Below are 14260 nucleotides of genomic sequence, written 5' to 3'. Positions count from 1 at the left end.
TGTTGACCAATCTTTTGAAAACCTGGACTGGGGAACAAGAAGCTGTTTTTCTATCTTGCTGGCTGTGAGACATTGCCTTAGAAACTCCTGGATTGGTCGTACTGATTGGGAGTGTATGGGGTGGGGTAAAGATTCTGGTAGGAGATCAGGGACGATGACTCTGCCATAGGAATATCATCCTACATTATTTCCACAGTGATCATCTTCCCGATCCTTATCCTTGGCAGCTGTTGTCCATATTGGACCCAATACAAGCAGCTCAGTCACAGCCTTCCCACTGAGCAGGGATACAACTTTAGGGTCCTTCTCAACACATGAAAAACCAGTCCACCAGATGTAGCATGTCCAGCAGGACCTGTGTCATCCCCAACTTGGGCATTTTCCTGTGTTTCCAGATAGGTAGCCGTCCTAGGAGGGGAAGGGACTGTTCAAGAGGCAAGTGATGTCACAGGTCTCTTTGTGAGAGTAGAAGGGTCTAGCAGGATAGCCAAAAGCCTTGGGACATTGTTGGCAGAACACCTCCTAGAAGGGTGAAAGCATTCAGGTACCATCTACCTTCTTGAGGTCCCTGGGGTGCGACCTGGGTTGTGAAAGCACTCTGCTATCATCCTGCTGTTGTTGGAAGGGAGGGCAAACTTACCTGTCTTGCTGGGTAGTGGTGGTGCATGCCTTTAATCCCAGCACTCAGGAGTTAGAGGCAGTCGGATCTCTGTGAGTTCGAGACCAGCCTGGTCTACAAGAGCTAGTTCCAGGACAGACTCCAAAGCTACAGAGAAATCCTGTCTTAAAAAAAAAAAACAAAAACAACAAGAACAAAAAAAACTTACCTGTCTTGATGACAACAGCTGGTATTTTTACTCTTTGTGAAACTGGATGCCATGAAGTTGGATTTTGACAAACACTGCAGGGCTTGTACTTAGCAGATAGAGCATGACTTGCTGTGTAATGCTGAACAAATTCCTTAACCTCTCTGAGCCTTGATTTTTTTCCTTAGCAGCATAAGGGAAGGTGGTAAAAACATCTTGAGGAGTCAGATTATGAGATTTAGTTCAAGAACCTCATACTGTGACCTTTGAAAGCAATCTTCCCAGATGTCACCATGCTGATTTCAGAGGTGCTGGGAAGGTAGCTCAGGTAAGAAAGGCTATAGGAGCATGAGGGAGAGACATAGAGATGTCACTTATTCCTGCATCTCTGGCTTCTGCCCACTTTGGCACCTCTCTGATTCTGCTACCTGTGTTTTCCTAGGCCTGAGATAGAGCCAGAGGAATGCAAACCGCAGGTCTCCATCTACAAGAAACTCGGGGTCTAAAGGCTTAAGGCAATAAATAGGCCAGCAAATCCAGAATGGCATCAAAGGCCTGTGTTTACCCAAACAGGGGTGCTGGCCTGGGAGCAGAGCCTGGGTGGAACCTGGGGAGACTGCAAGGTGACTCTGAGGAAGGAACACAAGGGTGCCCTCATTACTAGAAGGGTGTTGCAGGCAAGGATAGTCCCAGGGACCTGGAGGTGTGATTATTGTGACTTGACAGCAATAGTATACTGGGAAAAGGTGGAGGGATACCAGTGCCAGCAGTGCACTCTGTGGGCACAGGGGCAGGGGACTGAACCCTCAGCCTGGCCTCTGGCCAGTAGAGTTTCTGGAGTGCCTGGAATTGAGAGGCAGCTATGTGGGCCCCTGAAGCCATTAGAGAAACAGTTTCTCAGTTGCCATTTCATCAGGGTGAGGGTTGTGCGTCCAAGGAGCCCAGGGCCTGCAGTGAATGGGGCCTGACCAAGAGTACCATACCTCCAGGCAATTTCTGTGACTTATGACCCAGTATAGTGGATTAATATCATTAATTAGGGATGGAGGAACTGCTGTCTCTTGATAGGCTCCTGTCTGGGAAGTTTAAGGACCTCACACTGACTTCTGGGCACCGAAGAGACATTTCACCAGTGCTCGTTCCTGCACCACTGTCTCCTGCCCTCCGCAGCTCCTCTCAGATTGGGCCTACAGGGCCACATCAGAGATGGAGTCCTTTCTAAATGTCAGCAGGACTCTAATGTTGGGATTACAGGTGTGAGTCACTACCCCCAGCTACTATGAATTTCTTTTTTTTTTTTTTTTTTTTTTAAGAAATATTTGTTAAGCCGGGCGGTGGTGGCGCACGCCTTTAATCCCAGCACTCGGGAGGCAGAGGCAGGCGGATCTCTGAGTTCGAGACCAGCCTGTCTACAAGAGCTAGTTCCAGGACAGGCTCCAAAGCTACAGAGAAACCCTGTCTCGAAAAACAAAAAAAAAAACAAAAAAAAAAAAGAAATATTTGTTGTGTGTATACACACAAGTAACTTCAGGAGTCAATTCTCTCCATCCACGATCTGAATTTCAGAGATTGAACTCAAGTTACCAGTCTCGGAAATAAGCACCTTTACCTGCTGCTCTGTGACCTTTTAAGAACCAGAACCCACTTCCTGCTCCCTGATATCACCCCACAAGGTGATTGTATGTGTCCCCTCTACAAGCACTTCCTGGAATAGGATAAATTGAAACATCTCCATGTGTGGATTGCCCATTGCCAAGCTCCAGCGTGACCATGTCCCTTTCTCAAGAAATGCCTATGTCATCTTAGTGTTGTCCAAAGTCAGGGGACCAGCCTTCCCTGACCAGGGTCTTCCTCTGGCAGTGAAGCCTGAGACATGTCTGTGATCAGCCAGAGTCTCTATTTTTTACACATGCTGTTTTCTTGTGTAACTGTGTCTGAGGAGAGCCCTCTCCTTCCAGGCTTGTCTGAGAGTTGTGTCTGCTGACCTAAACTGAACTCCTGTTTTCCCTATTTAGCCCTGCATTCCTTTCATCCCTTTCTCAGCTGCCCAGGGTTCTTGGCTTCTGCTTCTGTTACCCAATACACCACCTGTCACTCCAGGCACAGTGAATGAGCCTGTTGACACCGCCTTTCTATTCTGGGATGCACTTGGTCATTCAGAATAATGAAGAGAGCCCAGCAATCGAGGTGTACGGGGCCTGGCAGCGTCTGGCTTTGCTCATTGGATTTAGAGCCTGCAATGGCTTATGAAAAGCCTGGGTTTTGTGACCTGTCACTGTGGTTTGATGTCAGCACTCCAAACGAGGTAGATTTTGAAACTCTTCCCGAGCAGTGCTTTGTAGGCGGGGCTCCTGGGAAATTAGCAGCAAGGTTGACAAGCTGTGAGCCAGTATTTGAAAAGCTAGGGCTTATTTTCTGCATCCCCTCCCCCCATCTCCCACCAGGTCAGGCAGACTGTACATATTGAAGGTTGGTGCTGGGCTGGAGTGCTGGCATCTTGACACTGTCTTGTGGTTATAGCTTTGGTGCACAATAGGAAATTTGTGATTAATTCCCATGCTCAGAAACTGTACTTCTTGTTTTAGCACTGCTGGAGGTGATGGTGATAAATAAGCCCCAGGGCATAGAGTATTCACTGTGCTAGGGCTCTGAGGAGAACAGATGATATGTGGGCTCAGCACAGGGTCAACAAGGGGTTAATGTTGCCCCTTCAGATTGCTCATTGAATATAGTGGTGGAAATGAATTTCAGGAAGCACCCCACTTGGGTGCCTGGGCAGGGAATGGAGTTAGTGAGGATGAACAGGTCAAGGATAGAGCAGGAGAGGGAAAGCTCAGGTTGATGGGAGGAGAGAAGCAAGGCTCTGTAAGGTGAGCTTTTGTCCTAGAAGGACAGAGTTTTGCTAGTGGGGGGAAGGGTGGAAATCCTCAGACTTCTGGAGGTGGCAGGGTCACTTCTCTGGGAGAGCAAGGCTAATGTGAGGGAGGAGAGGATTCAGATCCACGTGACTCGTTCCACTTGAGATGGCCTTGGACCTCCCTGTGGACTGCCAAGTGCACTGGGGCTGTGGAGACAGTAGTCTGTCTGATGTGCTGTAAGGTTCTCTGATTGCAGCCCAGCTCCGAGGGATTCTGTGGACATGGAAGAGGGTTGAGAAGTCGAGGACCTTGCTGAGAGGAGGCTACTCTCTTTTCTCTCTTGGCCTCTTTCCCAGCCCCTCTTCACCTAAAATTTTGCAAAGCTGTGCTCTGCTCAGTGTCTGTCCTGCTGTACCTTGGCCCATCCTGCTTTGCTCCTTGCCAGTGGGTTTGGCCATCCATCCAAACTTTGTGTCTTCCAGAAGGGCCTGTTTTGTCTCCCAGGAGGTACACACACCCTGTTTTGTTCAGAAAGCATGGTTTCAGGAGTGGTAGTGGTTCACCCCATGTCATTACCTCGACTTCCCTACCAGACCATTGAGTATCACACCCCTTCTGTGGATGGTCAGGGCTAAGGCCTCTTTATGACCCCTTACAGAGCGATATAGTAGGGGTTATGCTCCCAGCCTTGTACTTTCCGTGTGTGCTCCTCTGTGAAGTGGGGGAGTAACAGATAGAGCCTGCCTCATGTCTTGGTTTGAGGATTTAGTCAGCTACCATATAGTGGAAGTCAGTTCTTATTGCTCATGGTAATTATGTTCCCAATGAATACCAAACCCTGGCTCCTGTGTGAAATACAGGGTCACACTAAGTCTCTGGTCACAGTTTCTCCAGTCAGTCAGTACACTTATTTCATGTGTGATTCCACTAAAATATTCATTATTTAATATGAAATTGGTTTATTAATATTGAACTCATGGCCAAGAGCAGTATGACTCATGCTTGAATGAAGTATATCTAACATTTTTTCCCATGAAACATTGCTTGCCCATGGACACTGGGTAGCTCTTCTGCAGTACACTTGGGATTCATTAAACAGGCTTCCAGAAAACCATGAAGAGTGCAGCAATAAACAACATGACAAGGGCACCTGCTGGCTGGATGAGAACCAGCATGAGAAGGCAGTGTCACCTGTATCTGTTGGGAGTGTGTGCTTGAGACACACATGTCAGAATGACCATAAAAGCCCCAGGGTTTGTGCTTACAGTTGATGTAAAGAGTAGGTAGAGAATCCTGAACATGAGGGTCAGCTTATCACTGGAACTCTTACTAAGGACTGACCTCAGTTCCCCTCATTGTCATTACCTATGGGAGTGCAGCATAACTTCTGAGCATGCCAAGGCCAGGGCCAGCTCCTTGAGCTTTATAACTGTCACCTGTGTGACACCTTTGTAACCTGTTGACTTCTGTGGACACTGAGGCCCAAAGCAGGTGCAGATACAGAGTCCCTGAGTGGGACTGGGTAGGTTGGACCTTTGAGATCAAAAGGTCTCATAGTAAGTTGAATTCTTCCAGAGAGCGGAATGGAAGGGGACAAGAACTGTAGAACAGGAGGCAAACCCCAAGGAGCAGCAATGTGTGGGTGATGTAGGTGACGGTAGCTGTAGATGGAGACAAGGGTGGGAAAGCAGTTGAGGATGCTCTACTATAGAGCAGCCCTTGGGTACCCTGTGGTTGAAGAGCCTTGGCCCCTCCCTAATACTCAGGGGATCATGGGACTTGGAGAGTATAGCATGAAGGGTGTTGCCAGTCCAGTGTTGTTGACTTGAGGCACCTCAAGGGAGGTGCTGCTGCTACACAGCAGCTGTCAGCAGGATGGTGACTCTGAGGGTAACCTGTCCCTGATGCTGGCTTTACTGCATAGAATTCTTTCCAGCTTCCCTACTTCTGAGGTGGGGACAGGAACGAGAGAGAAGCCTGGGATTGAATGGTGGCATCTTGGAGCAGTTTCTGCCATAACACAACAGAGAATGTCCTGTTCTAGTTTAGGATTGGCAGCCTCTTATTGAGTGGGAGCGGGAATGAGATCTTCAGGCCTAGCAGCACCACTAGAAGGAAATAAGGGAACTTGAGTCTGAGGTCAGCCCTGTCTACTCACGTGGAGCCTGGAGCTGGGTGGCCTCCTACGACTGTAAGGTTTGTTCCCTGTTTACTTCCTGTCATCCATTCCTTGAGGTGTCTAGGACCTTTCTCCTCTATCTCCACTGTGCCCCAAGAGCCAGCAGCCTGAGGAAGCAATGGCCTTGGGATTGCCTAGCCCAGCTCCCAAGCAAAACACTTGTAGAAACTAACTTCTTAGGGGCTGCTGTGTGCTCCCTTAGGAGATGGAGTCCCAGCCACCCTGAGTGTCTAATGCTTTGTCTAGGTAACACAGACACTCTGGCTTTAAAAAGCAGAATGTGGAAACATTCACCTGACCTGGCAGTGGATAAAGTCTTTTTTAATATTTTACTTTTTTGAGACAGTCTCATTGTAACCCCAGTTGATCTTGAACTTGCTATGTAGTAGAGGTTAGCTTTGAACTCTTGTCTGTACCTTCCATATGGTTAAGTCATACACAGATGCCACTAAACGGTGCCTGCCAGATGAAATCTTGAAGCAAAAAGGCAGAAATGAAGTACTCTGGTCACCTACTTCAAAGAAATGAGGATTTGTGTGCTCAGGGACAAGGATGCTAACTACATTGAGACTGTGTTGCAAATTGGCTTCTGCCTTGGCTTGAGGGGCCTGCATGGCTAAGTGGTGGGAGGGAAGCATGTGGTTGGGGGTATATATGAATCAGACTCTTTGAAGTTAAGTACAAGGGTCCTCAGACAGTTATACTGAAAGGGTGCTCACTTCTAGACTTATCAGGGAAAGTCAGAACTTTCCAGTAATAAACCAAGAGTTAGTTGGTGAACATTTAAACTATGTTGTAAACCCTGACACCAACATCTCTGAAGGCAGGGAGGCAGCAATCAATCATGAGAAAGCAGAAATATGCTTCTCAGTTCTAACCTCTTAGGTCTCTAGGCCATTTGCCTCCCTCTGTAGGCCATTTGCCTCCCTCTGAAGTTGATTTGACAGATGGTACCTTTGCAGCCTCTAGGCTAGGCACTGGACACCAACACACAAGCACCATGATTAAACATGAGCACAACCCTAACCCTGAGTGTTGCAGTGGATGGAAAGAGGGAAGACACAGGGTGGAGGAGCTGAAAGGACAGGAAGTGCAAGGATGGAGAAAGGTTCCTTCTGTAAAGACACTTGAAAGTGGTATGTTTGGAGGAGGCACACTGACAAAGTGGGAGGAGTGGAAGCCATAAAGGTTAGTGGGGACGAAAACAGGGTCCTGAATCAGGAAGGCTCTTAGAACCTTGAAGACTAATGTGTTGGGCCAAATCAAAGTACGCGCAGATAAATGGATGCCAGAGGCTGGTATCAATTGTCTTCCTTTATTGCTCTCCTCATTATTGAAATAGACTTTCCCACTGAAACCAGGACTTACATTTGAGCTAGACTGACTGGCCAACAATCCCCTGGAACCCACCTGACTGTGTCCCATCCCTCCCCCACCCCCACTGCTATGCTCAGATTTTATGTGGTTTTGGGGTTCCAAATTGAGTCCTAGTGTTTGCTGAGCAAGCCCTTTACCTACTGAGCCAACTCCTCACCATTAAATTTTATTCTTTAGGGTTTTGTTTGGTTTGGTTTTAATTTTTTTTTTCTGATACAGGGTCTCTCTGTGTAACAGCCTTGGCTGTCCTGGAACTCTTTGTACCAGGCTGGCCTCAAACTCCCAGAGATCCTCCTGTTGCTGCCTCCAAGTGCTAGGATTAAAGGCATGTGCTATCATGCATGGCTAATTTTAATATGTATAATTTTTGCTTGTGTGTGCACGCACACACATATGTGGATGTGTGGAGACCAGAGGAAGGTGTCAGGTGTCCTGTTTTTTCTCCTTATTTCTGTGAATCGGGCATGCTGGTCTGGGCTCTCTTGTTTTTTTTTTCTGTTTCATTTTTTTATTACATTGATTTAGTGTGTGTGCACATGTGTTAGAGTGTGCGTGTGGAAGCCAGAGGACAACTATGGGAGTTCTCTCTTACATTTGGCTTTAAGCACCTTTACCCACTGAGCCACATTGCCAGTCGGGGTAAGCTGGAGGCCATGAACCCTTCCATTTTCTTGTCTCTCCTACCCCTAGCACTGAGGTTACAGGAGCATACAGCCACACCCAGCTTTTATGGGGTCTTCATGATTACACAGCAAGTAATGTTACCCACAGAGAAAGAGGATGTCACTCTACTCTGAGCCCTTACTGGTCAGGAACCACTATGTTAGCCAGGCCTACATAGAACTAACTTGAAGCATCCCTGAATTCAGACAGGTTCTAGGATTACGGTATGGGCATGTACTTAACCTGAACAATAAAAAAAAAAAATCTTAATTTTTGGCAGTTGTATATTTTGGGTAGCAATAATGAGGTTCATTTTCTTATTCAACAGCTGTTTATTGACAGCCTTCAGTCTTTGAGTCATTATCCTGAGCCTATGCCAAAACAATTCCCACTGCTGCCTCTGGCCTATCACAAGGGACAAGTGAATCCTTAAAGGTGGGAAAGGTACTTTTTTGCAGGTCCTAGGTAACAAAAGAAAAGGAAGTGACACTTGAACACACAAGGAACTGTTGTGGGAGAGGTGGCCAGAATGAGGTGTTGGCAGCAGCAAAAGTCAGGCCCTAGCCTATGTTCGCATGAGAGAAATGAGAGCAGTCCTGTGTGAGGTCAGGACCCAGTAGAGGTATGCCTTCCCCCTAAGGAGCCCCAAGTCCTCTCTGCTAGTCTTAGCCCTTAGTTAGCTGGGGCCTATATCCCAGAGACAAATCCAAGATAATTCACTTTTCCTGTTATCTGTCTGTCCAGTCCTTACTGCCTTTGGTCTAGCCTCTCACACATTCACTCTCCCTCTAATGCCAGGATTCAGGCCTCTGTGTTCTTCAGGCAGACCCTGGCCCTTTGTAACCCTAAGATGGAGGCTAGAACTCTGTCTCCTTTCTTGATCCCTGGCTGTAGTAGAACCCTCGTCTCCTGGGAGACAGCACATTTTTGCGACCACCATACATAGTATCTGCCCCACCATACAAATGAGGACAAGGACCCTGTCTAGTTCTGAGTTGTTCCTTCCCCTTAGGAGGTGAGTTCTTGGCATTTTCAGCAAATTAGTGCTACCTTCACTGTGCCAATCTTGGGCATAAACCCACGAACACTGCCACTGAAACCTGCTTCCTCTGGGACTTTTAGGCCACGCATTTCCATTCCTGAAAGCCTAGTAAGTCAGCCCTGTCTGCTGGACTCTGGTAGCATTAATTTTTAACAATTGTCCTGTATGTTCGTCTTGTTATGGAATCCTCTGTCTCCCCATGCTGGTCACAGACCCTGTAGCGGGGGACTTATGAATCTGACCTAGTTCCTCTTTCCTAGATGCCAGTAGGACCATTCCATGCTGGGCCATGCAGAGCCTGGCTTCTGTGATGTAGCCTATATCATCATTCCTTTTCTGCAAGGTGACTGCTTCACAACTGGTGAATGGCAGAACAGGATTTGAACCTGGGCTTGTCTGGTTCATGCTGCTTCCTGGCTTCTGGACCCTTACCAGAATAGAATAACTTGAGACAAGCAGGAGAACTCCTGCCCTCAGTCACAGTGGTGCATTTATCCCAGAGTAAGAGTGTAGGGCAGGGATGCTTTGAGTTTGCCAAGGACTGTGTAAGTATGGTATGCTGTTGCCAGTTGGAAGTACCAGATAGATGAGGACACTGGAAAGCCCAGAAAGCAAACTCCTGACCCTAAAGTCAGGTCTCTGCCTTCAGTCTAGATCCTTCCTGCCCTAGCAGTAGGATCTGGGCTTGGATATGCCTATCCCTCTGTGCCCAGCTGGGAGGGTGCTAAGGCCTGCGAAACAGTGAGGTGGGCTGTACAGTCCAGTAAATGCGGTTGCCACTGAGCACTGCTAACTCTGGGCACATTCTCCAGCCTTTCTGAGGTGCATGTACCCATCTGTAAAGTGGGTATGATTGATATCCCACCTTATAGAGCCACAAAGCCAACTTTAATCTGTCAGCCTGTGTAGTAAAGCCTGCCCCTTCTGCTACACTGGGGAGGGCAGAAGAGATGGAAGGTCATATCCATATAGTTGATGACCTGAGCCCTCCTCCTACCTCTCCTATGGTCTTTCTTTTAGCCCAGAAATGTAGCTACCCCCCACATCCTCAGTGATCTTACCTTAATTTAATGACAAAGACTGCAGGTGAGTGTATGCGAGGAAGTCCTGTTTCCTCCAGAGGCCTGAGCAGCGCTGGGAACGCCCAGGCTCCTGGCCGCTGCTGCTGTGGCTCGGCTGCTGTAGCACCGCTCGTCTTAAGTCTTAACTCACTTGATTGCAGGTTTGTGTACAAGAGACAATGGAGAAGGCAACCTGTGTTGCCCTGTAGCCAGTTTCCATGGATCTTACACCAGGATTCTGGCAAAGACACAGACCACCCGTCTTACAGATTTCCCTGTTAGTGTGCTCATTCTTGTCCATGATCAGTGAGTGCAGTTTCTTCTCATATGCAAGTTCTTCTAATGATACCATGGTCGCAGCGTCACTGAGCAATTCCATCACTGCACGTGTGTAGGAGTTCATTTTACTGACTTCCCTCCTGTCTTCCCCATTGTCTTCTCCCTGGGTATACCCTCAGCCCTGGCAGTTGCTAATCTGTTCTCATTTTTAAAAAATCTGGTCATTTCAAAAATGTTATAAAAATAGAGTCATTCACTGTGAAACTTTGATTGCTTCACCCATTAGGCACAAATGACATGAGATTCATTCAAGTCTTCATGTGACTTAATTCATTTCTTCTCACTCCCTAGTGTACTCCATAGTATAGATGTGCCACCATTCAGTCACATCTACTTAGCTACTTGTTTTCAGTTTCTGGGTTTTACAGAGAGAATTGCCTGAACTTGCATGTTTATTTCTGTATGCTACTTGCCTGATTATTCTTGCTGAGTTGTGTGATAATTGCATGTCTGATTTTATAAGAAAATGCCAATCCTTTTTTCAAGGTCACTCAGTTTCTCCACAGCCTTAGTGTTTGATTGTGTCACTTTCTCATAGCCATTCTATCAGGTTGTGTGGTGGCATTCTAGAGGGCTTTCTCCAGCCTCTGTAGCACTGGGCCTTATTTGTGGATTGTTACTAGTGGGTACCATCTCTTTGATGAGTAACTCCTGCTCCCATGGAGGGGCTGGCTTGGGTCCCTATAGGAGAGGGCACTCAAGACCTGGGCAGGGGCTTGTTTGGTGTGCCGTCACAGGAGAGGACACTTAGAAGGAAGGACTGAGAAAGGCCCCTGTTAAGATGTAGCACTGCTGGAGGAATTCATCTGGTTCCAGACAGTGCAGCCTAGGAAGCAAGCATTAACCTGTGCTGATGTGTACCCTGCTGCTGCCAGCCCCAGCTGACTCCGACTTTTGGCAGTGCCTATTTTCCTGAATCTTAGCAGGAACAGAGAGAAGGATCAGGCATGGTGGAAGCTGTGTGGGGTCTTTGTAGGAGGAGTAAGTGGGTGAGAATGGCAAAGTGTTTTTTGTTTTTGTTTTTGTTTTTTTGCCAGATGGGGCAGAATGTTTACACAGAAGGAGCGGGGAGGGAAAGTAGAAAAAAGGCTCAGAAGCTGCAGGACCCAAAGGGTCACAGAGCAAGATCTGTTCCTCTTGTTGTTACTGCCTCCTCCTGATAGTGGTCATGGTGGAGAACATCTTCAGATAATATTGCTTCCCCACTAGACCTGGCCTTGCAAGAGGGTAGACAGGACCTATGCGCCTGTATTGGTCATTGCTGTCTGTGACTCTCACACTCTTGCTTCAGAATCCTCTGGTAAGGTCAGAGCTTGGCCAAATCAGGCAGGGCCTCTACGGGTTAGAGGCTTCACCTTCATCTTGCCCTCCTCTCGCCCATCTGCAGGTTCATCATGCCTCGTGGCTTATAAGAAGACCCCACCACCGGTCCCTCCACGTACTACATCAAAGCCGTTCATCTCAGTCACTGTCCAGAGCAGTACTGAGTCTGCTCAGGACACCTACCTGGACAGTCAAGACCACAAGAGTGAAGTGACAAGCCAATCCGGCTTGAGCAACTCATCAGATAGCCTGGACAGCAGTACCCGACCACCCAGCGTGACACGTGGTGGAATCAGCCCAGGCCCTGAAGCTCCGGAGCCACCCCCTAAGCATGCAGCTCTGAAGAGTGAACAAGGGACACTGACAAGCTCTGAGTCCCATTCCGAGGCCATCCCCAAAAGGAAACTGTCGTCAATAGGAATACAAGTAGGGGTCCTTTTTGCATTGTCTTCCGTCCACTCTGTGCACCGGCCTGTGTGTAATTACATCTAGTGGAGGCCCACTAGGTCTCCCGGGAAAGAAGTGTTTTGTCTGTCTATTCGGGGCATCTGCCCCAAATGGCCCAACTAAATTTTACCTGTAGCCACACTCGCTTGTGTCAGCCACCCATGCTGTGGGTCCATAGCTGTGAACATGTTTCCGATCCTCCAATGGGTTGTCCCAGTGAATGTAGTTACACTCAGCCAGCAAGCTCCTGTACACTGTTTGCTGTCCACTGTCTGTCTGTCCACTTCATCCTTTGCCCTGCCAGAAAATCCGTGGGAGGTGGGGCTGGTTTAACAGTTCTCTAATCCAAGGTCAGCTCGATACGGAAGCCATGGCCCCGCTTGGCAGCGGGAGCATCGTGGAGCATAGACGCTGATGGGCTAGAAGCCTGGGACCAGGGCCCTTGAGCCATGGGGGTTGTTCAAGGGGAACTTGACCCAGAGCCCACTCAGGCCTTGGGGACAGGTAGGTCTCTTAAAGCATCAGACCCATGGTGAAGTGAGAAGTGTGATGGCAGTCTCTATGCCTCCCTTCATAAAAAAGGGTCCAGATAGGCAGGGACAGCCCTGTGGCCCAAGCCCCAAGTTTCAGAATCCATTGTATACTTACATCCATGGTATCCAGCTTACCTTCCACTGCCTGGCAGTACCCCGTTTCAGGTGTCTGTCTTCTGTTAGCTGAGTGAGGCAAATTGAGCTCAGCCTTGCAGTTTCCAAGAATTGATCCAAATCCAGAGAGTCCTCTGCTAGCTGCTGGACCTCCAGACTACAGTAGAAGGCGGTGAGGGAGGCAAGGCCAGCTGTAGTAGAAGATGAGGTCAGGGGTTTGGGGAAATGGAGGACCACTTCCAAGCCAGCAGGAGGGTCGACAACAAGGTGAGATCTATTGCAGCAGCATTAGGGCTACAGGAATGTCTTTCCTCAGCAGCAGGAGTGAGTGGATGCGATCAGGTTGACAATAAAACACTAAAATGTAAAAGGAGTGAGGGATGCAGAGGGGAGACTGAACAGAACAAAAAATGCAGACAGTTCCTTATCTTTGCCTGGGTTCCCAAGAAACGGCTCTAGCCTTCCATCTCCATCCCCCTACCCCCTCTGTGTACAAAAAGAAAGTTGGACAGATTCCCCCTGGCTTACAGCTGGGTTTTTTCAGGAGTACCAGCACTTGCCCTCTATGGCCTCTTTTGAACATAGAAGTTGCCCAGTATTTGACCTTGGTCCTTTTTGACCACCATATCTTTGTTTGGGAGGACCACCTCCTTGTTGGCCAAACCAGATTCTCTTCCCCTCTTAGAAGGTCAGGAGAAGCTTTGAGTCCTTTAATGAGAATGTTACACTGGGGAAGGAACTCTGGGTCTGAGCACCTCCTTCACCTGACTCGACCCATGCTCTCACTCACTGCCTTTGGAGACAGCTGTGCTTCCCAAGCTGGTTCTTGCCAAAGAAAGTGACTTTATTCCTATTCCAGAAAGCTTTTCTGACCCCTGAGCCCAGAACCCCAGCCCCTGAGACTGTCTTCTCACATTGACACCTCAAGCCCCAGGTCAAGTGTGAGCTCCCCCTTGTATTGGAGCCTTGATGGGTAGGCTTAGCTGGCTGCTCCATGGTTGGGCCCAGGGCATGACTGTTGTCATATTTCCTCCCCTTTACAAAGCAAGTATGACAAGTCCAGGGACAGGATCCCATAGCATCGCTGGCTCTGGGTTCTGGGTTTGAGAACTGCTGTCTGTGATTGGCACTGAGTACAGGTGCTCACCAGTTCCCCTTCCAGGCCGCAGAAGGGTTAGGGGAATTATCTTTGCCTCCAGACAGCCCTCGGCTTCAACTACACCAGATAACGGCTGTGGCTTTGTGTGTGTTCTCTCCCGTCGTCCTTTTTTTCTCTCTGATCGTGTAAAGGAGAGGACTAGAAGGAGCGGTTCCCACCTCTCGGAGGACAACGGACCCAAAGCGATCGATGTGATGGCGCCCTCCTCAGAGTAGGGAAAGCCAGTCATCTCCATCCCCTCCCGCCTCTGCGCGAATGAGCAGTGCCCGGCTTAATCTGGCCCTTGGGCCCATGTGCAGTGTCTGCATGCCTTGTGTCTGTCCGTCCACATGTCTGTTTGCGTCGTCCCACTAATGTGA

General features: G+C 48.5%; 1 protein-coding gene across 4 annotated transcripts in view; it reads left to right on the top strand.

Moving 5' to 3' along the window:
- Positions 1–14260, top strand: part of Dlgap4 (DLG associated protein 4) — a 61362-nt gene that overhangs the window by 32994 nt on the left and 14108 nt on the right. For 3 of the 4 annotated variants that reach the window (XM_038329631.1, XM_038329629.1, XM_038329632.1), the window contains one exon: positions 11713–12074. In XM_038329631.1, the coding sequence (XP_038185559.1) occupies positions 11713–12074 (362 nt within the window). Of the gene's footprint in view, positions 1–11712; positions 12075–14032; positions 14113–14260 lie in introns of all 4 variants that reach the window. The other variant, XM_038329630.1, reaches the window with a different exon arrangement.

The sequence above is a fragment of the Arvicola amphibius genome, chromosome 5 (genome assembly GCF_903992535.2).
Source record: "Arvicola amphibius chromosome 5, mArvAmp1.2, whole genome shotgun sequence".
Taxonomy (NCBI): domain Eukaryota; kingdom Metazoa; phylum Chordata; class Mammalia; order Rodentia; family Cricetidae; genus Arvicola; species Arvicola amphibius.
This window is presented reverse-complemented; position numbering and strand designations above follow the sequence as displayed.